The sequence below is a fragment of the Etheostoma spectabile genome, chromosome 15 (genome assembly GCF_008692095.1).
Source record: "Etheostoma spectabile isolate EspeVRDwgs_2016 chromosome 15, UIUC_Espe_1.0, whole genome shotgun sequence".
Classification (NCBI taxonomy): domain Eukaryota; kingdom Metazoa; phylum Chordata; class Actinopteri; order Perciformes; family Percidae; genus Etheostoma; species Etheostoma spectabile.
In genome coordinates this window covers 10,218,244-10,242,607 of record NC_045747.1, presented here as the reverse complement: position 1 = coordinate 10,242,607, position 24,364 = coordinate 10,218,244, and the positions used below count along the sequence as shown (strand labels likewise).

The following is a 24,364-nucleotide window of genomic DNA, read 5'->3' as shown; positions in this document are numbered from 1 at the left end:
TTATAACTGCCCCCGCCCCCCCCCCTCCATCTCCCAGAATCTTTCCCCCACCTGCTCCCACCCACTTCAGTGATGCAGTAAAGACACACTGTTCCCTTAGAATGTATGCACACTGCTGCACACACAATATGGCACTAAACAGAAAGCTCTCAGAACACATGGACACACAAATGCTTTCTACTTAAGTCTCTGATGTTTCTTGGAGACTGTGCATCTGCTGCAATGGTAAATAAGACACAGACCCTGAATGGGAGGTCTTCATAATCCCCTATCTATGCTCCATCAATCCCCCACATGTCTTTTAGCTGATGTGTGGGATGTAGGGAAACAGGTCTCCCTATTGACTCTAATCCAGAAGAGATGTTTGATGTAGCAGTGCGGCTCCAACATAGCATTCTTACTGCCTACTGTAATACAATCTGCTCAACATCTGGGATATGACAGACCCAGCCAGCAATGATCCTAGAATGATCAAAACCCGGAGACACACACACTTGATGAAGATGAAAATGACGAAACACATTGTTTAATGCTAATCATTTGTATAAAATACACTGAATAAATAATAAACAGTTGATGTGATTAGGGTTAGAGAAAAATATATGGCTCCACAAGAGATTCCTTCACCTCTAAACTTTAGACAACTTTAGACTTATATACGCTGCTGTCTGATTTACTCCATCAGTTCGTTCCGTTTGACATCCACTCGTGAGAAGCTAATTTATGTGGAAATAATTTGACTGCTGATGAAAGACAGATCTTAAATACTCTGGAAGGTGTTTAGCCAGTAAATGCAGCTGGACTCAAAAAAGCAGAAAGATTTCCCTCACCAAAGCACATTTTTCATACTTTTTTTTTTTTTAAATACCGGTGCAAAAAGGAGTGCCTTTACTTGACAGCTCTGAAATGAAATACCTTTTGTTGCAACAGATTCCAGCTTTGATCTACTCCAGATCACGGCTCCTTATTCCATTTGAAAGAGTGTTAATGCTTCTGCCCTTTGTGCTGATGTCTGCTGACAGTATTGATATGACATGAGGCAAGCCCAGCTGAAAAGGAATCTGACTGGGTGATGTTCCTTGCCATCTGCACCAATTTTAAAACCACAGAGACAACATACTGTACTGCATACTATGAGCAGCATGTAAAGCATCCATATCTGCCATACATGTTCAGTACTGACAACACTACAGAATACGTTGGATTCATTCAAAGGGTGGGAACTAAATGCTCTTTCAATTCCAAACTACCCTAAAAAAAATGTATAAGCAAAGAAACAGCAAGACTTGTTAAAGAAATCTGACACTCAAGTGATGATCCATTTTGTCCGCAACCAGTCACAGTAAATTAGTTGTCTGTTTTTAAATCTGGAATGATTTTACCCATATGTTACATTCTTAGATTAAGTTTGCCCAGTTTGTAATTTTCCTCTACATGACTGGAAATGTGCAGTGGCAGCAGAGCAGTGAGAGAAGCGATGTCATGTGCAGTGGGAGAAGTATTGAGCAACACCTCCAAGTAAAAATAGGTTAAAAACCAATGTGTTTCAAACTTTACCCAAGTACAAATACAAAAGTATCAGCCAGAAAAAGTATCAATAGTATAAATATGACCACTGTCACTGTTATATTGGATTAATATTGATGATCATTTTTGCAACAGTCTGTGTTGTAGCTATTTAAAGTAAATTGGATGCCAATTCATAAATCCGTCCATATTTCATTACTTTGTGGTAATGTCTGAAGTTCTACCATGGACTTATGCCAGTTCTCATTCAACTTCAACAAGCTAAGCTGCTTGACTCTGATTGGCTAACAGCTTGGCAGTCAGCATTCTTTACCCAGCACAACTGGACAAGCTCATGAATAGTAATGAGCTCCGGCAACATGACATCAGACTCACCAGCTTTTGAATTTGGCTTGATTTCTCAGCTTTTTTCTTTTCAGTGGTCAGAGCTGACAGAGGAGATAGCAGTTCATTTTCACATTCACAACATAACACAAACACATATGGACCTAACATACTGTATTTCAAAAATTGCAAGTAAAAATGTTTTTGTGTAGCAGGGAACCTATAATCTTTATAGTAAACAGTAAAACTTCAGCTAGCAAATACATGAAGTGCGTTAATGTATTTACCTTTAAAATGCAGTGAACTAGAAGCACTAAGTAGCATAAAATTGAAATAATTGAGTAAAGTACCTCAAGTAAATGTACTTTGCTGCCTTTCACCACTGTTTAATATCCAGCAGCATCTTTGTAGATCAGTGACAACAGGTACCTGCTAAGCATTAATGAAAGAAGTACTCAGATGTTTTATTTAAGTAAAAGTAGCAATTGCACAATGTAGAAAAACTCTGTTAAGTAAAAGTCATGTATTAAAGTATGTACTAAAGTAAAAGTACAAATGTATTGGCTTTAAAGTATAATTAAGTACCAGAAGTAAAAGTATTTCAGAATAATATTGTTGATTTGATTTTATGTTTGAACTACCTGATGCTGCTAGCTAGATTAATGTAAAAAAAATGTATCAACATGTATTTTTTGAATATATTTTGAAATAATGATCTACATCTCCTGAAAGTATTTAGTAACAACATCTTTTGAATAAATGTAGTGGTGCAAAAAGTACAGTTTCCTTCTGAAATGTAGTTGAGTGGACATATATAATAGCAGAAAATGGAAGTGTATTTGCCTACCGGCACCACAACACACATTAATATGGCATGTTTCAGGCCTGAAAAACAATTACAAACTATCCACACAAAGTTATTTGTAAGCTTGGTGATGAGTGTGAGAAAGGACAGTTTCTTTTTCCTGTTAATACACATTAATATGGAAACTGATTTACAACCACATTAATGTGTAGCCTTATATGCCTTACAGCCCTATCTGGAGTCGGCCACCAATCAGAACGCCTCTGTGTGCAGCAGCACTCCGACTCCATCTCTGTGCAGCTCAGTCCAGCACAGCCAGAGGAAAGAATGACAGCAGCTGACCCGCAGAGCCAGAGAGTGAGATAGCCAGGCTTCTTTCTTTCTGTTTTTTAACTCACTGTCACATTTTCTCTCTCTCAGGCTACTTGTTATTGAGCAGCACACCACTTCCTAATGATTTTATCAGAGTACGGTTGAACTGAACTATATCAGCTCGTATACCCGACACAGAAGCTCCACCACAATTATTGTCATGTTCAAGGTCAACAAAGGTACATTTTGGTGTTCAAGGAGCACATAAATAAAACATGTGTGTTTTTAGTGTGCATCACCTTCTATACGACAACATACAAACCCATTCATGAGAATGTATTCATGTGGGAGAGTGTTCCATAGTGATTTCTTTTGTTTCTGCCAATGATGTGCACAGGTATGCCCTAACTGGCTGAGCTGCCCCTCAAGAGAAAAGCCTAAATCTTTCTTTTCTTCTGTTGAGGCTGCATCATTTTGATAAGCTGATCATTAGTAAAGTTAAATGCCATAGTCAAATACGGGAATAAGAAATCTATACCCATTTACCCAATGTGTCCACCATCCCCCCAAAAAACCCAGCCAATATCTAAATGTCTACAGCACCAACTTCTACTAATGAGAAATATACCAATGTATTTTAAAACTACATCTCCAACTATAGCAGCACCACACAACTGTACATTTGGCTATAACTCACCTGGTAGAGCATGCACATTATGTACCAAGGCCCCAGTCCTTACTGCAGCAGCTCATGGTTTGAATCTGCCCTGAGCCAATTGGCTGAATGTCTTCCCCCCTTTACTGTCTGCAGCTTTGTAATAGATTCAATGCCAAAAAAGCCCCAAAAAGAATCTTTAAAACTCTAATATTATGCTCATTTTCAGAGTTATAATTGTATTTAGAGGTTATATCAGAACAACAGGTTTATGTGGTTTAATTTTCAAAAAACACCATCTTTTGTTGTATTGCACATTGCTGCAGCTCCTCCTCTCTGTTTTAGCTACCGAATAAGACATCTCCGTTCTGATCCATCTTTGTTGGGAGTCACACATACATGGTACCTACGTAAGGACTACTACCGAGTCAGGAGCAGAGTATGAGGGCATGTCCTGCTGACAGCTAGGCAAGCATTATAAGGTGTGTTGCAAAGTGACCCACATTCATCACAGAAGTAAAGGCTGGACTACAACACAATAAAGGAATAGAAAAAATCCAAAAAGCATAACATGAGCACTTTAAAGAAAATACTCCTCTGAGACGTTTCAGCTGAGATATAAGTCCCCGTTTGGGGAGTCGATAAAATGCTTTTTACTCTTCATCCTAAAAGAAGACAGATACGTTGGGACTGATTTCCTCCTCCAAGGTCGTTTTAATGAGTTTCTTAATAACTCTTTTATGAAACAGAAAAACAACAAATATAATAGATGGGATTAAAACCTATTACCTTCAGGTTGTGCAGTTTATTTTCCAGCTGAGCTACCAAGACTTTAAAGTAGTGTTTCAATCTTTTAAGCATAAAAGATATTGTAAAAGATAGGGGGGTGGAGGGTTACTGTTTGTCCAGATTAAAGCAAGAGCCCCTCCAAATGTATGTACCCATCACTGGTTTCTGCTAAAACACAGAGATAGCTAAGCAAGAGCCAGTGTTATGTAACATTACAAGTCTAGATCACCTTCTCTTACTTCCATAAAAGCAAGGTGCTGTTTAAGATCTACGCTGCAGCAGTGAGGTGGACGGACCAAGAAAATTTGCACTCTGTGCTGACATGTGTTTTTCTTTAGTTTTCTGTGCATGCACCTCACTCATGTATTATTATTTATAATCATATATGCATTATAATATTTGTTTTTACGTGCATTATCATGTTATCGTTATCAGTTTTTTTGCTGTTTTTTAGGGATTATTTCCTTTGGCTGTACACTAGAACAGCCTGGGCTTTCTTAACTCTGTTGAGATGGTTGTTGGAAAGTTTACGCTATGATTTCTGTTCTTTAATTGCAACTGGCAAAATACATTCCAGTGCATAGTACCAGTGCCAGCTGATCGGTCCTCCTCAGCCAAACTGTGGTAACTGTGTGAGCACTGCAACAGAGACACATTTGACTAAATACTTCACATGATAACAACTAGAAAACTAGAAAACCAAACTAGAAATATATTACAGTTACAAGAAATGTGTAGTGTTAGTGGTATTCAGTGGTGGAAAGTTGGTTAAAATATGTAACTGGTCAAACATAGATGATGAAACCTTTGTCTCGTTCATAAATATGATTCATCCACATCTGTTTTGTTTGTTTATGCTTAGTTATTACCTTCCAAGATAAATGTTATTCTAACTAAAATGCATAACTCATAATTTTACTGGCTTTTTTGGCTTTGTTTCCTAACAGCTTCAGATGCATTATCTCAACTTTGGACTGGAGTAGAAGTCCAGAATGCCCTGAAGGTTGACATGGAGATCAAGTCTCTGACGAAAAGTGTTTGAAGAGTTAAGAGCCATACTCCATAACGACCGCAGCAAAAGCAGCAGCGGAAAGAAAAAGTAGGACAAAGATATCCCCACGTAGCCAGAAGCCGAGACTCTCCACCTCCACGTAGAGGTAGAGGAGGTCCAAGAGAAGATTGAATCCCATACCAATGCATTCAAAAAGGCCACCTCAGAACCACAGGAAGGAGGTGCAGATTTTAAAAAGTGGCTGCAGGTAACGTACTACCATCTGCAGCAGGAAAAGGAAATTAGGTTCATGGCTCAGCATAACAGAGCCATCGACAGGAGCAAGTTACATGACAGAGATGAATATGCAGCCATATCACCCATTGCTACTTTTTACCAGTATGCGTCACAAAGCCTATTTGTACTAGTCAGTTATGCATACAATTTCCACAAATGTGCAAAATTTAGCAAATTAAACGTTCTCTTCCTCTGCTTCCTCATTTAAAACATTTTGGCATGAACAATATTGTCTATCAAGTAAGAATTAAATTACTTTGTGTCACAAAATTTGGTTTCTTTAGGCTAAAGGGTTTTCACAAGTCAACAGGTCAACAAGTTTTTTCTTGTTTGATTGATTTTTTTGTTTCATTATTTGTTTTCAGTTAAAGTGAGTGGGGCAAAACACATTCCCTTTTTAACTATCCCTTTTATTTTCTAAGGGCTATAACATTATTACATATACCTTGACATCTTAGCGGCCTATGTGAGTAAACTTCATATCAAAAGTCTCTGGTGCTAGGTAGTCCCATTCTTGCGTGTGTGAGTCTCTCACACATGCTTTGATAACCGCCTAATCCCCTCACTGTGACTCTCACATGATGAAGAAATCCCACAACTCACTGCAGCCAGAGGCTAAACACTTCATGGTTTCTCCACTTTAGCTCACATGCTCCTTTGTTCATTTTGGAGCAAATGCTCCCCCCATGCTCCACTTTAGCTTGTGTCATTCTGACCAGCTAAAACACAGGGAGAATCGTTACCAACATGAAGAGATATTTCAGTACAACAAGAATTTACTTGCCGTGGTCGAGGAGGGACACCACACATAATGAGTCTAGTCCGCTCATTCCAAAGGTAAGGGTTCACTTTTAAACTTCTGTTTTGTTAGGTTAAGTTCCTTTCTGAATATTGAGTATTTCTCTGTGTATTTAAATATTTGAGGTGGCATTAGTTCTCAAATACTAATTTGTTGCATTCCTGTGTGTCAGAAGGCAAGCTCGGAAAAAGAGGACATTGAGGAGCTTGGCAATGTCACCCCTGAATTACACCAAGCAGGGCCAAACAACGGACAAGACAACAACAGCCCTGCATTCACAAGCATCCAACCACACTACAGATATTCATTTATGGACTATTTCCTGAAATACTTTCTGTTCCTGTGCAATCTAGTGTTCACAGTTCTGGGCCTGGTGGTCCTTGGTCTGGGTATGTGGGGCCTAATTAGCAAAGAGTCGTTTGCTCAGGAAAAGATCGGCAATATCGGCACTGACCCAATGCTGATACTTGTGACTCTGGGCTTTGTGCTAACTATGCTGTGTCTGTCAGGCTGCGTGGGCGCCATAAGAGAGAACTGCTCTTTACTGAAGCTGTTCTCTGCAGCAGTATTGGTGCTCATCTCAGGCCAGGTTCTGGCTGCCATTGTTGCCTACAGTCTGCAAGATCAGGTTGGAGGCTACCTGCGATCAGGGATGTTAGCTGCAATGGTGCGCTACCAGGATGATCTGGATCTGAGGTTCATCACGGACGAGATTCAGACAAATCTGCAGTGTTGTGGGGCAGATAACTACCGTGACTGGGAGCACAACATGTGAGTAGAGGGTGACTAACTTGGATACATTTATAAAAAAGAACATGATGATTTTTTGGTCAGGTTGTAGGAATGCCTTGAAAGTTATTGGATATTTTTTTCTTCCCTCAGATATTACAACTGCTCAGCTCCAGGAGTGCTGGCTTGTGGCGTGCCAGCAACATGCTGTGTGGATCCTTTGGAGAACGGCACAGTGTGGAACTCTCAGTGTGGTTTAGGAGCCCAGCTGCTGGATGAGTTTAGTGCTCAGAGTGTGATTTTCCTGGGCGGCTGTTTGGGGGGAATGTCCCGCTGGATCGAGCAGCATGAAGGCCTGATAGGGACAGTTGGAATCGTCGTACTGGGCGTCCAGATTCTGACTTTGTTTATCACTACACGACTGTTAGAAAGCATCCAATGGCATAAAGTTTACTTATAACATGGGGTGATGAAAACATTGTTTGCTGATATTTATTGTTTGCTACGTGGTTTCTCTTTTGTAGTAAACATACTGTACCCCTCAACCATAAGAACAAAAATCTTATTTATAAGGAAACTAATTTCAATGTGTCAAAGTGACAGACCAAAGTGCTAACTCCAAGTCTACAGTATGCACTTATGATATACATACAGAAGAATGTAGATTGAATGAATATGAATATTGCTCCTCCGTGCCTGGAGGGTTGTTGTCAACATGGTTGCCAGGTAACAAGTAATGCATCAGGCCAAAAAAATAGTAACTCAGACAGAAATGTTCCTATAAAACCACAATTTGTGTTTTCACACACACAAAACATACAGTAACATGTTATTTAGTGAGCTTTATATTTAGAGATTTTGTTACCATTGGACAGAGCCAGGCTAATTGTTTACCCCTGCAAAGCTGTAGCTTCATATTTACCATTTAGCCTATACTTCTCAAAATTGCAAACTATTTCTATAAGTATAAGCAATATGTACATAATGCAAAAAAGGGACACACAATAAACAAAGTATGTAATAGCATGGTTTAACAACATGCTATGTTTGACAAAGAGGAAATGAAAGAAAAAAAAAATCAATGCTTTGTTTATTTGATTAAACATGATGCTGACAATGGTGCTGAGTAAACAGGCTCAACGTTACCTCTCACAGTGCAACCTCAGGCAATGACACAAAGACACATTCAGCATCAGGCAGCTTGAGAATCTTGTTAAAACAGATTTAATATATGAAACAAGACTAAGAACAACATTGTCTATATGCAGACATAATTTTACATGTTTTTCAGTTTGTGTTTTTTTAGTTTTAGTTTTTCCAAGAGCCAATATTGAGTATGAAGATTGGGTTGGTAATTGTTCCACTTGCTGCAATATCAGTTCTGGTAGATATAAAGATGTTTTTCTGTGAAGAGACTAGGATGACACCATACTGAACCAGTGCATGCAGCCTGGTTGCATGCACATGGTTGTAAGCTTCCCATGGTCAGATTACAGTGATATCTGAAAGAACAACCAACATTAGTAAAAAATAGTAGGTGAAGGGAAACTGCAAGTTTTGTTGTAGATAAATTTATAAAAGACAAACTGTAGGCCTACCCAATGATGCCCCTCTTGAAGCTTGCTCTTTAACTGTGACTGGCTCAGCCACATCCAAATTCATACTTTTGTTGTTTGAGCTGCAACGGAACAGTGTCATACAAAGTGATGCAATGCATGGAAATAATAACAATATTTTGTTTATAGTGACCACAATTGTAGACATTGCATTTAAGACAAACATCAACTTCCACTGCTATATGTTGTTGCTATAAAATGAGACAAACACCTTAATAACTTAATATCTGAAAAATAATACTGACAGCAGACAAAGAAAGCTCCTGTAATCTTACGCTAATGTTACTAATAAACCATCCATAATACACAGCACATTCACAATCAGATTACTATAAAGACATACTAAATTTGCTTGTGGTTTTAACCTGACAAGAGCTGATTTAATTACTTTATCACATTGTCCGACAGTGAAAGAAGTTTTAGAAGGACAATTTAAACTGTAACATTATTACAGGCAACTCAACCGCCATGCCATACATTCTACCTTTACAAATTTAATAATGTTCAGTTTTTGTTGACACTGTCAGAAGTATGTAAATCACAATAATGTGTCCACACTGAGGTCATAGTCAAAGGTGTCGTTAAACTGGACTACATTACATTGCAAGGTTTTTTTAAGTAACAGTATATAGGAAGGATAAAACACAGAAATACTTCCTAAATGTAATCTACTATAACACCACCACTGGTTTACCCTGGAAATCCAGAGTTCTTGCGAGAGCACAATTTCAATTTGCTCAGCGAGCCACTCTGGCATTGAGTAATGCTGCTCATTAACTATACCCTTTTAGCCAAGCTGCACCAGTCACATCGGCGTATCTGATATAGGCGGGCCAGAGACAAGATAAACTGATGACGACAGTTTAATCTGCCAGTTAGCTCCGCTGTTAGCTAAACATATGGGGCTCCGGATACGTCAACTCGTGTGTTGTTGTGATTGGTCGTAGTGTTATCCAATTGCGCGCAGTGAGATTTTCAAATGCACGCTTGTTTCCACCCCTCGAGATGGGCGACTTTCATTATTCAATGCCAGACCCTTAATCTTTCGGATTTGGGTCTGGATTTCCAGGCTACCCCTAGCTATGACCTCTATGCTAAGACATGTAATTTAATTAACACCTCTATGACAGTGTAAACAACACTTTTGAGTTATTATATCAATATATTTCATAAAAGTAGATTGTATGTATTGACTCAAACCTCCGACCTCTGCTATGAGGCATGAACCACTAAGTAAATGTGTGCCTACTCTACCAACTGAGCCAACCCAGCCATGATCATTATTACAATTAAGTAAAATTATATTGCCATAGCCAACTATTGGAATAATCTAGTTTACCCATTTAACCAATGTGTTCACAACCCCCCCAAAACCCAGGGAGTATCTAAAAGTCTACAGTGGCAACTTCTACTAATGACAAATGCACCAATTTATTTTTGAAACTACAAGTCCAACTATAGCTGCACCACAGAAAAGTATAGCTCACCTGGCAGAGTGTGCGCCTGATGTACCGAGGCCCCAGTCCTCACTGCAGCCGCTCAGGGTTTACATTCTGCCTGAGGCATTCTACTGCTTGTCTTCTCCCTCTCTCTTTCCCCTTTCCAGTCTGCACCTGTCCCGTCAATTAAATGCCCCAAAAAACGATCTTTAAACCGTCCTGGTATCTTCAAATTAACTAACACTCCTTTAAACCTCCAGAGAATTATTATAATTAAAATGATCACCCACTTTTGTGAGTCAGATACTTCATGTCCCTTTGTTTATTACCTAAATACTACTTTAGATAAAATTAATTATTAATATATTAATATATTCTCACAAAAGCTTTGGCTTGTTTTGTCTTACTGTCTCAACATTGTAAGCTTCCTTTTTTATAGCAGTTCCTCACAAAGGACGTCTTAACAGGAACAAATGATCACGTGTCATTCTATGACCATTCACTCCTTCTGCCATGTCTAGTATCACCCTCATGCCCTAATTCTGTCTTCAGGTGCTTTCCAAGTTTAAACCTGCATACTCCAGGCATATATGTCCATGCTGCCCATATTTTGATAGCACATTGGTCCGGTTTGTTCGGTGTGTATTGTCTTAAGGGACAGTACCAACGAAATGCAACCAGACATTCATCCACAGTCACATGGGGGCTACTTGTCCAATTCAACATTGATGCAAATTTGTCACAAGGCGTAAAACACAGTTTAAATAATAAAAATTACAATCATAATTACTGAAACCCAAGGAAGCGTCTGGAAAGTACCTAAGAACATTTACTCAATTACTTTACGTATGTACAATTCTGAGATAACATACCTGTCCTTTAATTTAGTATGTATGCGACTTTATTGTTCTTCTATTCCCCTTCAGATTTTAAACTTCTTGGTCTCTGTCAGTCATGGTAGTTATTGTGTGTACAAACTGAAGTTACAACGCCATCTAGTGGAGGCAGATAGAAGTGCCAGTAGTTGCTTTAGCCAATCAGGATACCGTTTCCAGCAAGGATCGTGTATTTGGTTTGTGTATCACTCTAGGATGAGTATTTTTCAGATGTCGTAGCTCCGTCAACATAGTTTAATTATTCATTTGATAAAAACACGGGTTGGGAACTGGGTTACTTTTTATTTGTTATGTTAAGGCCTGAGTGTTGGAGGCTAAATCGCCCACGAGGAGTATAATAAATATAAACTACAATGGTAACCGGGAAAAGAGAAGGAGTGAGAGCTCTTTCTTACTTACTCCCAACCTGTCGCCGAGGTTGTGTGGTTTGTAGTGTATCGTATACGCGCTGCACCACATGTGTTTATGTTTTGTTAAGATAATTTGTAATTCATTGAAATAAACTACAGGGGCATGGGGAAGAATAAGAAGAACAAAACCAAGGAGTCGGGTACAACGGCGAGCAAAGCCGGACAACATTCAAGGTAACGTAAGGACGTTATGTATAACAGAAAAACGGCCAACGTTGGCTAGTAACGCTAGCTAACCTACAGTAGCTAGCTAGCTAGCTAGCTGTTATTAGCCCCCTTCGTTAGTTGCGAGCATAGCGGGCTATCAAATGAGGTTCAACATGTCAACATAATCCTTGTATTTAGCTTAGTGAGGAGTGGACACAACAGTTAGATGACCACCTGACGTTTATTTCCACTTTTTCCTTACGTTAACGTCACATGCTATCAGGAGTCACAACAGTGATAAGAAGCTCAAACGAGATGGTAAACCCAAGAAAGCCAAACAAGACCACCTCGAACACATCCCCTTTAAACTACGAGAGATAATGAAGAGCAAAGAGAGAATGAAAACTGGATCCTTGAACACCAAAAAGCTTAAAGAGGGTGAGGCGAAAAACTTATGTATTTAAATTTCTGTGATGCATACTTTATTTTTAACAGTAAGAGATTTTTGTTTTATAACTAGTGAGGAGTATGTTTCTGTCTCCTTAGCCATCTCCCCTAAAGGTAAACCAGAGGATTCCGAAAGTGGAGACATACCTGTCCCACATTTCAGGAGGGGAAAGACGGAAAGTGAGAAAGCATACCTGTGGCGCATGGAGAATGAGACAAAACACGTCCTGTTTCTCACAAAGAACCAAGTAGACAGAAAGCCTGAGCTGGATGAAGACAAACAAGAGAGGCCCGCAGACACGGGCAAGTCTGAGAAAAAGAAGGAGTGAGTACACTTTGATTTGTAATCAGAAAACAGCATATGTTTTTAAATAATGATGTGTATTTGGGCTGTTATGGGATGTCAATAAAGGTCAACTTAGTCAACTAGTAAAAAGTAAACCATAGTAAAAAACAGAGATGTAAACGCGATTATAATTCCTGGCTGATATCTGTCTGATTTGATCTCTGCTTTCTTTGCTACAGGCATGATAAAGTCAGATTACAGAGGCTACATCAGAAAAAGTTGGACAGACAAGAGGACCAGATGGAAAAAGAGAGGTTTGTAGGTAAGGAACATTCACCGCTGCAAAGATGTGAGGGAGCAGTTCTTTCCTGTATAAATCAGTACAAACAAAACTCGATTTTGAAGCCTCGCCCCTACATTTTACAACACGGTGAGACATAATCCGGCTAAGAAGTGGCACTTTTCAGAGGTGAAGATTGAAATATATTTCAGGTTCATTTGCGCTAACTTCTATCTGGCAGTCTGAAAACTGGTATTAAGAGTTGTTGAAAGAATGCAGAATGAAAAGAGATCACTGATGCGGTCAACAGTTTTGCCGTAGTAAATCAGACTCCAGCTGAAGTTTATTTCATTTATACATCCTTGTCATTTGTATGCTATACTCCTAATAGTAATACGTTTATATTGCAATCTCCTATGCCTACATGTTGGCATATCTATATTTAAATAAACACACAGTTGTAGTTTATGCAGTGTCTTTTATTTTAGTCATGTATTTTTCATGAGTCAGAGCCAGGCAGTCATGAGCTGTGAGGGAGAGCGCATGTGCTTCCCGTGCTGGACCACCACGCCAACCCTGTCTCCTGACAGCAGAGGGGCTGGAAAAACATGCCGAAATATGTCGGTCGATGGCAGAAATAAATTGTTTACTTGTGGCCATTAACGGCACAGTAATGGCATGTTGTCTGCATTGAATATCATTGCCAAACATTACACTATACCTTTTAAAAGTAAGGAATAATTTCCTGTCTCCTTCGTATAGTTCCCAGTTGGGGCTGTGCTGGACACTGCTCTCTGGGCATCAGGTCAGCTGGCGCCTTCACTACATTTATGGCACCCTGTTTTGCTGCTGCAGAACCCCACAGGCTAAAACAATATTGCAGACTTTTTCTGGCTTGTATAGAAGCCCAACCCCCCCACCCCACCGATCCAAGACAGAGCCATCTGCCCTTAATCAGTCTGATGGAGCGCTCTACCGTGGCCAGTGTGCGTGCTTGTGCACTTTTGTACCAACGCATAGAGGTCTTCAAGAGCCAGATCTGCCATTGCCGTTAAGTGATCAACTGATGACTTCTCCTTCTCCTGTTAAACTGATTATATGCTGCCTCGCATGTCCACACTGACTCGAAAACTTGCGTACACAAGTTTAAACTTGACATGAGATTAGATGGTAGCCTCCGCTCACGTCCATAATGATAAGTGCCGAGGGTTCGCATGGAAATGACCGTACGCCAGTTTTGCTCTTTTCTGTCGTACGGTTGTTTCTTAAATGAGGGCCACTGTTTGCCACTAGTAGTAGCTGACTGTTTCCTTAAACTCTAAAGGACCCATAGAGCTCAACAGGGACCAACCCTTTTTTTAAACAGCTGTGGTTCCAGAAGTGTTTTTCCCCATTTAATATCTACATTGACGTTTCATTAAATGCTTATATAGGAATTTTAAGCCTGAAACCAACTCAACCAGCTCTGAGATTGTGAGAATCATGAACATAAAAAGGTTGATTTGGTGCAAAATATTTTTTTTAAAAAGGCAAAGGTACAAGACTGAGTACCGAAACTATCATAGACTGCATTGGTAAAAGCTTGCTCTGGCCGTTTGTGGGTGCAGTAAACATTTCCATGGTACCAGCTAGTTCCACCAATTAGAGACCTCACTGTTATACATGGAATTGTGGGTAGTATAGTATTTCTCCTTAAGACTGCGAATAAAACATGTTTATCTTGAAACAAGATTGATTTTATACGGACTTCTAGCTTCAACAGGAGCAGAAATTTGAGCTTGAATGGTTTAGACATTATGGCCGGTAATCAAAATCCTCAGAGAAAATAAATGGGATTTTTAATTCCGGAACCACACTTTTGAGCTTTATTGGGTTATTATTGTTTCACGTTTATCTGAATGTATATCTCCATAAAAGCCCAAACATTCAATAATGCTGCATTAATCACTTCAAAATTAATGATTTTCTTTTTAGAAGTGGATACAATTGTCAAAACTGAATAATATATAAAGCTTGTCTGTACAATGATATGATGTTTTTTTGTTTTGTAGATTATGTTCCCTTTGGTGAAGTTGCAATGGCCCCGCCGTCTTTCAGCACCAAACCCAAGAAAGCGCCAGTCAGAGCTCAGGTAACTGTTATGCAGTTATCACGTCATGTCTGCCAATGGTTAAACAAGAGCTTAACTGTGTTGTTTTCTCCTCTACCAACATCATGCAGAAGGCATCAAAGGAGCTGCTTCTTAACTCTCTCTTAGGCCATACTGTGATCTCCACAGCCAAGCCCTCCATGGCCAGACAGAGGATCATGGAGGAGGAGAGGGAACGAGCAGTGGAGGCCTACCGCATTCTTAAGAAACAGAAACAACAGCAGCATGAGGCCAGGGCTGCCAATCTGGAAAAACTTAAGAACCCTCAGTGATGTTTTATTTGTAATTTAGAAGTGCCTGACTTCAGTCAAAAGTGGAGCACAGAAACTGAAACAATGAAAGGTAACCATCAGCAGACTGTAATGTATGTGTGATGGAACTGGAACTGCCAGTGTGGAACCTTCCCACAATGTAACTGTCAAGGGAAAGAAGCAAACACTTGATTCACTGCCCACAGTATGAGGTCAGTAGTGATCAACCTTCACTTGCCACTTCCACTGTCTCATATTTAGATCCAAAAAAATGTTATTAAATTTTTAAAAACCTTCTGAAGAAAACCGCTTCACCCCTAACTAACTACATTGATACAGGTTTATTTCTTGCCCCTCAGAACCGTGTCAAATGTTAACACTCAGCCATGGCGTTTACTTGTATTTACACTGTTTTTGTATTTGCATCTTTAGTCACTATGACATCATTTGTGATGTTGTAGACAATAAAATCATAAAGGCTACGCATGTCACAGCAAAGATAAACCTTTAATTCTTTGCTGTTGTCCCACTAGATGGCAGTCCTCCTGCAGAAAGCTGCTTTCATGTTTGCATGTTTGAGCAGAACATGCACACTGAATTGTTTTGGACTTTTTGGAAGAAGAAAAAAAGAGTAAAAATCTATTTTTGAAGGCACACCTTGCCTTTTTATAAATGTGAATGTATTGCTGTAAACTTATATTTTCATACCGTGTAACCCTCTGTACCTTTTTAGAGCCTATAAATCACCTCAGCCTTTTTAAACACGGAGCCGTTCTTAGAGCCTGGCACAGCTATTTACATTTGTAATCCGTAAATGAACATGAATAAGGCCGTTGTTTAAACATTGGCCTCTGGGACAAACGGTTCAAATTCAGAGATGTTTATTCAACAACTTCATCTTTCAAAGAAATCCTCCTAGATCTAAAAGCGTAATTTACACGATCACGACAAGTATTTTGCAGTAGTGGTCTACTGAATAATATCACCAGATGGTATTAGGCCTACTTGTTATTACTGAATCCCTGTTGGCTGGTCTGTGGGTTCTCACTCATTTCTGTTTGATCAGCTTTTTTAGCTTTTCCACTGAGGGTTGTCACAGTGACAAGGAAATGCATTAAGTGGGGACAGCTGTTTGTGATTGGTAGCAATGACTCCCTTGAGCTAAGCTTAACCACCATTGGTCATTTAACACCCCCCACCCCCCGTTTCATGTGCACAAGACAGTTATTGGTATTATCAAGGGATTTACAGATGCTACCTGTCACGAGAAAGATGCTGTTATTGACTTCAGCTCGAGTACATAAACACATAATAAAGCAAGATCTTTATTTAAGGTCTTTATATATATACATATTATATATTATATATATAATATATAAATAAATAAATATATATATATATATATATATATATATATATATATATATATATATATATATATAAACCACTAATATAAAAAATATATAAATATATGTAAACACTTTATAAGGCGCATCATCCCAAAGGATCAATAAAGAGAAGTCTAAGTCTATGGGTGCAAAATGTAGCTAAGGCTTCTCTGGGACAGCCTATAGTGTAAACAGTGAATCTAGAGTTACTCAGGTTACTGAAGTTAGACAGGTAAGATGTTGTTGGAAATGTAAGGAAAACATGTCTGAATGTTGTTTTGTTTACATTTGAATATGTTTTCCAGCTGTGTGTTCACCATCAGATTGTATGACTGCTTTTGTTTTTTGAAGCTCTTTGCATCCAAGAGCAAGTACTCTTGGCTGCTCACAGCTCAGGATGGTGGGGGTACTTGGGAGAGAGCCTACTCAGCCGGCTGCTAGGCAGCCAGAGCTCACTCTGAGGCTCTTAGTGTGTAAGCGTTTGTGTGACAAATTACATGTGAATAACTGTTCCATTGATCGTAAGTCAAAACAGTTGTCTGTGCCAATTTGTCCCTTCTCACAGTGTGTTTATCTGCAGCCCACACAGACTCCTATGTAGAAACCATGTATGCGGAGAAGGCTCCTAGCTGCCTTTAACTATAGTTCTGCTGTCAGATACTCCCAAAACTCAGCATGTGAGTGCATCCACACAGAGGCTCTAACACTATTACATATATCAATTCTTATTAGAAAAGGGCATCATATGGATTTATCATCAGATTTTACTGTTTGGATAGTGTATCATTTCCAAAATATCCCTCCCATCCCAGTATGATCTCTCATGTGGCCATAGATGAGCTGTTAAAGCTTATCAAGTCAACATATGTAAATAATTGCTCAGGGCAGTGTAATCCTTGTGACACTTCCTCTTGCTATATCCCACATCTGCCTTCTTGTTAACAATTCAAAGATCTAACAGCCAAGCAGTATTTAAGTTACCTTTTTATATTTTTAATAAGTTAGAATTTACACCTCAATACATACAATTATAATTTTTTTAATCTACGGCACTAAAAAATCATGGCTTTAAGAGGAATCAAAACAATTTCACAAGTGTGGTTTACAACAGCCAACAGAAATTACAAATTACAGTCAGCAGATTTAAGATAAAAGCATATTAGTGAGAACACAATTAGAACTTTACATGTTTGTGAATAAAACATGTAACAGTTAAGCAAGCCTTTGGTTGAAACTCTCTGCACCTAATCCTTGTCTACAGCTTCTCTACCATCAAACTAAAATAGGTCACTTGTCACCTGAACATTTTTTACATTGTTCCACTTTGGGATTTAGATTTTGTATAAATGTGAAAAGTAGAAACAAACGATTGTTGCTCTCTCTTAGCTAGGAGGTAAATTAACCCCATACAGATACATACATGCCACTCTTTCTCTTGATTTTTTTTTTGAGTAAAGCTACAAGTGAGCAAAGCTGGCTTTAGTTGATATGAAGAAAGTTAGGGTCACTTGTTGCCATTAAGTGAGACTACAAAACAAGGTGTGTGCGTGCATGCATGCGTGTGAGAAGCTAGGGCACGGAAAGTGTGATTGCTGCAGATTGACCAATACAGTGTTCATGTTTTAAGGATCTTGTCAAGGAAGAGAAAGGGGGTACATTACATTTGATACAAGCAACTTTGACGTTGAACTGATTGAAACAACAGATTGTGTAGGTGACGCCCTCGACTCAAGCTTCCTGCGCTTTGCGATCCTTAAAACAGCGCGGATTCGGCGGACCGAGGCTGGGAGCTGCCACATCCTGGATTTAAAGAGGGGGCTCGGGCTCGAGGCATCATCGCATCTTGGTCCATCTGTAGACACACAGAAGTGATTAATTTTAACATATGTGACATAAGCATAAAATAAAATATTGTATACTCACTCACCTTAGTCATACCCTTGGCAATCAGGGCTATTTCAGTTGGCTGGTACACACAACTTCGTAGCTGACCATTATAAGCACCGTATGGAGAAATTGGCTTTGAAGGTACTTGTGAACAAAAGGCAGAGGATGATTAAAAAGAGCGTGTTGCGATGGTTGTCCAGTCCATTACATAATAGTTTTAGACTTTAACACAAGTTCTGCATTGAAACGGGTATGATGAACAGAAACACACTTTTAAGACATCTGCCATTGTTTAAACAGTACAGTCTTTGTTGCGACACACATTTAATCAAACTGGCCAGTTAAGTGAATCAATATTTGCTGCATCTGTCAGGATAAATGTGATGCTTTGAACAAGTTGGATATTGTAAAACTTTAAATGCACCCTGCAATATATTCTATTTTGAATATGTGATTGGTTCATGCTCAGACCATTTTCTTTATATTTTACCAACCCGACAAAACATTTTGCTTTGAATATTTTATCTCCTCCTACTTAGTTTCTTTTAGTCAATAGGATCATTCACTGCAAACATGGTACTGATACTCCACATTGCTCAGTATGTACTGGTGATGTATCAGGACTAGTTTTAATAGTATGACAATGTGACTTCCAAACTTCCCAGCAAAATAAATAAATCACGTTTAAAGACTTTGTAGTGTGGGGACTGCCTCATAATATTGACCAAGGATATAATTTTCTGTAAGTAGATTAGATTTTTGTCCTAAAATTGGGGTATGTTTTTTTCACATCTTTAGTTGTATCCAATGCCCATTTGCATTGTGCACTGCCAGACACTAATACACGTGGACGAATACAGATAATGTAGAGCGCAATGAGACATTGTAAGATTGATGTTTGACCATAATGTGTCATGTTGTACCTATTGGAGGCTCATCCATAGTGAAGGCTTTATTTTCCATGTATACGTTCAGGTGGAGTGGCTCTGGCTCCTTAAGGATATTGTCATAAACCAGACTTCTGGCAGGATAAACAGCTTCTCCATCAAATGGCTGCTCCTGGTCTGGGTCCTTCTGGGTTAGTACACAGATTCCTGGGATGGTGTAGAGGAAGAGGAACACCCAGGCATTCAACACCACGGCTACAGCCAGAGTAGGATCATCCCAGCTGGGATTTCCTGCCACTCTGTTTCCATGGATGTACAAGACAATCCAAACTACCCAGACGGCCAAGGTGAAGAGTCCTGTGACCAGGATGAAGGCTCCATCTCGGCGCCAGTGCTTGTGCTTGTGTGTCAGTGAAGGCCCAGCCATCAGCAACACAGCTATGAGCAGAACCATCACATAGATCAGGGCCATCACAAAGTCCTGGTTAGCAATGCTGCACAACATGTCAGGGATGATTACACCTCCGGGTGGGCTTCTGACCACAGTGATGATAAGCCACTCAGTGTTGATAATCACCTCGACCATCCACAGACCCAGGGCTCCCAGGCATAACATCCAGCTCCTGGGCCCCCGGCCTCTCTGCTTCAGCAGGGCAAGCCACAACCCATGCATGACCAGGCAGGCTAGACAACCTGAGAATAGTACTCCAAAGAGGAACCTCCGTGCAGCACAGCTGGTGGAGTACCGACCCACAATGAAGGCAAAAGTGAGCCCAAAGAGTCCCAGAGTAAACACAAGAAACCCGGCCTGCAGGACCACCATACCCTTTCTCTTCTTGTCTGTCACAAATGGTAAACTGGCAATGAGGACGACCAACAGAACAAAGGAAGTCACCAAACCAGCAGCAGCAAAGGCCTCCACAACCACCCCCCACAGTGTAGTCAGGTCACACAGGTTGTAATATATGGAGCTGATACTGGAATCACATCCTTTTGGTGCACTGGTCGGTCCCATGGCTTCACTGCAGATATCGAAAAGTGCAACAAGAAAAACATCCTGATAATTGAACAAGCAAATGCAACTTTGCATCCCTGGTTGTTAAAATATGAATGGAAAAACAAATTACTGGCTTTGCCTACATTTGAAAACAAAATGTGTCCCTGTAGATTATTACTGTCATAGCATTGTAAATAATGTTCCATCCACATACTGTACCAAGCCAGTTGTGTGGAGTCTTACTGTGTTATACTAAAATTGCTGTCCATTCAAATTAATTAATTTTGAATCTCTGAAGAATCCAAAAATGACAAAAATTGTTCACAACATTGAATCATCGTCTAGCTTGTGTACACCTACATGAGAGAGATTATGTTTATTTTAACATCTTAACAGGAGACATGAGTAGGCTATCCCCACCCAGCATATCCTAATTTAAAGATACAATTGTTTTGTAGTCAACTATAACTCTAATAATAACCCCACTGTCAATGTAATAGTGTTTTCTTTTTGTGCCGTCCAAAAATCCACTACAATAACCTCTAGGCTAAAGAGGTTATTGTCGAAAGACATTGTCACTGTCCAGTGAAAATCTGTAAATTCTGCGATTTTGATGGAAACTGACGTATTAAGTGTTCTTGTAGCCAAGATGCTGACAAAATTCCCCTAAATTACTGCAATAAATAAATAATTATAATAAAAAATTAAAAATTGGATTGCACTGGATTATCTGTCACAACCTTAAAAACAGAAATGGTATTATTAGCCTAAATTTTACTTTACGTAGCCTATTTAAAAGTTGTTGACATTTTGATATATGGCTTTTTAGAATGGCACATTAAAAAAGTCCCAGGCTAAATCATTATGATACGGTTTACATGCTAACCATATAGGCTACGGTGACACTGATAGCCTACGATTTAACGTTATATTAAGGCCTATTCGAGCATAGGCTCATACTATACACGCCTGTGGTGACTTTCCGTCAGAATTCTTACCTGGACCGATGATAGAGAGCAGTTCCGCTCCCGCAGGTGACTCAGGTAGATTTACTCCCGTTAAAACCTTGTCCGAAATATTCGCTCTTTTCCTCGGGTATTATCAAGCTCTTGACAGATGTTTCGAGAATTTTTTGAGCGTTCAAACGCACTTTATGGATCCACGGCGTATCATGAACAGCCCTCCATCTGCCCACACCTTCTCAGTTGTTACTGAACCATGTTATAATGAACTCACCGGCAGTCGCATCAAAGTAGTTATCCTGTAAACTTACTCTCTATTTACTTTTATTATTAACCTACATGTGAATGTAATACTGTGGCCATCCACTTTGCTCAAACCACTCTGTGTGTCTTCATCCCTTCTGTGCTGATGGCAGCTTTGCATATTCTGTGAGATTAGCCGCCACTGGTTATTCAGGCAGCTTACATCCAAACAAAGGGACCACTCACCTCTCAAGTGAGACAGTTCCACTCGTGTAGTATACAGGTTGTGAAACATGGTCTGAGCTGGGACCTGTTTGATTTCATAATGATTGAGGAATTATGGTTTTCACTGGTTTAGATGCTGTTTAAATGTGGTTTCTTATGGGAAGCTCAGCTGCTGCACTGACAGCAATGAGTGTTTTTATACTGAAAAGGCTCATTCAGTTTTTCAATGTAATAATACAACTCTAATGTATGCCATTTAAGTTCAATAATTAAATTCAAACTGTACATACAACATGCATCTTGAGAAATCTAATCAGTCTACTTTCTCTTTTTAAAGATAAGTAGAGCAGTCATCATCAGAGGGGAGACTGGGCCTCCAGTTCACAGAGCCACCTGGTGGAAAATATTGTTACAGGCGAGATTGACTCCTATGTTACATAATCAAATCAGATTACACAACAAAACAGATTTTGTTATTGATCTGTTGTAGGTCATGCCAATTAGCAGCCATTTGATAAATGGAAACATTAACTGATACCATTGATGTTAATCTTTTTTACTTAGTACTAGTAAAACTAAGAAGTATTTTTAGATTAGCTGAAATACTGGGATAAATATGAATCTTTGCTAATGTGCCTATAAAGATGGCTTAACTGTCATGTGGTTCCCTTTTTGTAGTTGTAAGTCATACTTTAGTTGTAGTTTTTTTAAGTATATGTATTTACACTTCTTTATTTGATCTATATATTTCTATTTCTTTGTGTTTTGCCTTCGGATTAAAGTCACAAAACTTCTCTCATCATCTCTCTTCTTCATGACCTTGTGAAACCTGCATTTAGGAAAAACTGACAGTTTCACAAAGAAATAGGCCTAAAAATACGTGTAATTGCAAAATTAAATTTGCTGCCTAAGTGGTGCGGTTTGCCTGACACATTAACATGCTTAGAAATAAAAGTGTGAGACCTTTTTTCTACACATTTGTGTATTTTATTTATCCTATTTATTTATTGGACACTTGGTGCATCCATGTAAAATGTGTTATCAGAAGCCATTTGTGTCATGTTTAGGAGATCTGGTTAACTAGAGCATCCCCTCTGGGCTCAGCACATAAGGTCATCCAGGACACTTTGCTTAAGCTCACTCTGGCATTCAGCCTGTACTAAACGTACTGTTTATACTGCGTGATGGAGCCCCCTGTGGTGAATCGATCCCTCAATGGAACCCGTCCCGAGTGGTGCTCTTACAAACACAGCAGCCCGTCAATCCATCCCTTTGCATTGTGGTCCAGATTCTTAATAGGAGCTGATCTAAAAGGAGAAAGCAATGTGACCTTAATGAAGACAAAAGGCTTTGGGTTTATTCTGTTTTCATTATGAAGCTCAACAGCAGTTGCCTGAATTGCATTTTAGTACACAGCTATGCCCAATACATAATATCAGGTAGACCAATATGTTAACACGGGTCATCCAAAGAGACTCATAGCATTCACATAAAGCTCATTAATCTTACTTGTGTGCATCTGTAGCTAAATGACATGCAATGTAATGTATCCACCTCCAGAAAGTTAAACCAATAGAGGTCCCACCATATATATAGGGTGATCCAGTGCCTTGTCTGTGTTGTCTAGTCTACTTTGTTGCAGCAAGCTTCATTAGGGCACCTCAGCAGCACCGCTTTCCTCCGAGAACCTGTCAGGTTATTCATAGCAGTGGCTCAGGTTGGGGTCTCATAGGACATCGCTTCTCTTGCATTGTTACTGCAGCCTGGCAGCCCTCGGGGCATCACCACAACCCAATTCACTCTGAAATCATGTGTCTTCTTGTCTGTCTCTATGTAATTGCCATGGATTTGGAGGTATTTTAAACACATTTGACACATTGCAGCATATTGCTATAAATACTGTCATTGGACGAATGACCTTGTCAGATGCAGCGATAAAAAAAATAATCTAATCCATACAGAGCTTATTTTTTTCAGAAGATTTTATCTGGGATCTCAGTATTGATTGACCCATCTCTGACTGACAGATCAATGCTAACTGAGGGAAACAGTAATGGCTCTGTAAACATCTGTTTGAGCTTCGACCAGAGGCGTTACCTATTATTGTCATCCCAGCCATTTCACATTGAAACAAACTTCTGTTGCATCCCAGTTACTGTATGTGCATGTACTGTGTGTATATTAACTAGGATGTTCGTGTCTCTCATGTCATGTGGCTCACTTTGAGTGGCATTACGTATTGATTATCATAGGTTGGATGTTCCCTGTAGGCGGGAGACCATTAACTCCTTATCCAGCTGGAATTTGTATCACACACATGCAATGAACCCTCTGCCCTTTGTGAAGTTTGTGATGCAACATCTGCACCTGAAAAATGTATGAGATTAGTAATGTGATTATATAAAGTCCTGATTGGCAGTTGAATTTTAATTTTTAGCAGATAGTCTCTGTGGCTAACTACTGTAAGTAATTGACTTATTAAATGGCACTGATTTCTACCTAACTTAGACAAACAACATTTTGCCGTCCAGAGATTTGCTGCATTCTGAGTGCCATTAAAACCTAAAAATGTCAACATTGATTGGTAATAGTGCCTAACCTCCCTGACTTTTAACCCCCCCCCCCC

At 39.4% G+C, this 24,364-nt stretch overlaps 3 protein-coding genes and 1 long non-coding RNA gene across 7 annotated transcripts; 2 read left to right on the top strand and 2 right to left on the bottom strand.

The window, feature by feature from the left end:
* Positions 1-6,209: 6,209 nt before the first annotated feature.
* On the top strand, positions 6,210-7,832 carry tspan10 (tetraspanin 10). Of its 2 annotated transcripts, none has more exons than XM_032537885.1 (3): positions 6,210-6,537; positions 6,672-7,270; positions 7,382-7,832. In XM_032537885.1, exons 1-3 carry the CDS (start codon positions 6,448-6,450, stop codon positions 7,686-7,688), a joined length of 996 nt encoding a protein of 331 aa, XP_032393776.1. In that variant the 5' UTR covers positions 6,210-6,447; the 3' UTR covers positions 7,689-7,832. The 2 variants fall into 2 exon arrangements, with proteins under 2 accessions (XP_032393776.1, XP_032393777.1); XM_032537886.1 differs by having other exon boundaries at positions 6,217-6,537; positions 6,675-7,270.
* A 548-nt stretch (positions 7,833-8,380) lies between these two features.
* On the bottom strand, positions 8,381-10,503 carry LOC116703253 (uncharacterized). The gene is made up of 3 exons (XR_004335378.1): positions 10,332-10,503; positions 8,827-8,906; positions 8,381-8,730 (listed from the first exon to the last, which is right to left on the bottom strand). It is a non-coding gene; the product is annotated as an uncharacterized LOC116703253 (long non-coding RNA).
* Positions 10,504-11,508: 1,005 nt separating this feature from the next.
* Positions 11,509-15,781, top strand: ccdc137 (coiled-coil domain containing 137). 2 transcript variants are annotated; one of them, XM_032537089.1, is made up of 6 exons: positions 11,509-11,763; positions 12,020-12,174; positions 12,283-12,508; positions 12,709-12,791; positions 14,801-14,880; positions 14,970-15,781. In XM_032537089.1, exons 1-6 carry the CDS (start codon positions 11,693-11,695, stop codon positions 15,168-15,170), a joined length of 816 nt encoding a protein of 271 aa, XP_032392980.1. In that variant the 5' UTR covers positions 11,509-11,692; the 3' UTR covers positions 15,171-15,781. The 2 variants fall into 2 exon arrangements, with proteins under 2 accessions (XP_032392980.1, XP_032392981.1); XM_032537090.1 differs by having other exon boundaries at positions 11,571-11,763; positions 12,032-12,174.
* Positions 15,782-17,941: 2,160 nt separating this feature from the next.
* LOC116702723 (G-protein coupled receptor family C group 5 member C) lies at positions 17,942-21,727 on the bottom strand. 2 transcript variants are annotated; one of them, XM_032537085.1, is made up of 4 exons: positions 21,307-21,727; positions 19,348-20,333; positions 18,465-18,568; positions 17,942-18,389 (listed from the first exon to the last, which is right to left on the bottom strand). In XM_032537085.1, exons 2-4 carry the CDS (start codon positions 20,324-20,326, stop codon positions 18,291-18,293), a joined length of 1,182 nt encoding a protein of 393 aa, XP_032392976.1. In that variant the 5' UTR covers positions 20,327-20,333; positions 21,307-21,727; the 3' UTR covers positions 17,942-18,290. The 2 variants fall into 2 exon arrangements, with proteins under 2 accessions (XP_032392976.1, XP_032392975.1); XM_032537084.1 differs by lacking the exon at positions 21,307-21,727 and having other exon boundaries at positions 19,348-20,416.
* Positions 21,728-24,364: the final 2,637 nt, after the last annotated feature.

Bases quoted from the DNA above. Each gene is read 5' to 3' on its own strand.
- tspan10 (XM_032537885.1), top strand. From the start codon at position 6,448: ATGAAGAGATATTTCAGTACAACAAGAATTTACTTGCCGTGGTCGAGG. The intron at 6,538-6,671 runs GTAAGGGTTCAC...CCTGTGTGTCAG, and splicing joins CTAGTCCGCTCATTCCAAAG to AAGGCAAGCTCGGAAAAAGA. The intron at 7,271-7,381 runs GTGAGTAGAGGG...TTCTTCCCTCAG, and splicing joins CGTGACTGGGAGCACAACAT to ATATTACAACTGCTCAGCTC.
- ccdc137 (XM_032537089.1), top strand. From the start codon at position 11,693: ATGGGGAAGAATAAGAAGAACAAAACCAAGGAGTCGGGTACAACGGCG. The intron at 12,175-12,282 runs GTGAGGCGAAAA...CTGTCTCCTTAG, and splicing joins CACCAAAAAGCTTAAAGAGG to CCATCTCCCCTAAAGGTAAA. The intron at 14,881-14,969 runs GTAACTGTTATG...AACATCATGCAG, and splicing joins AAGCGCCAGTCAGAGCTCAG to AAGGCATCAAAGGAGCTGCT.
- LOC116702723 (XM_032537084.1), bottom strand. From the start codon at position 20,401: ATGCAAAGTTGCATTTGCTTGTTCAATTATCAGGATGTTTTTCTTGTT. The intron at 18,569-19,347 runs GTACAACATGAC...TTTGTTCACAAG, and splicing joins TATGGATGAGCCTCCAATAG to TACCTTCAAAGCCAATTTCT. The intron at 18,390-18,464 runs GTGAGTGAGTAT...GTGTGTCTACAG, and splicing joins TTGCCAAGGGTATGACTAAG to ATGGACCAAGATGCGATGAT.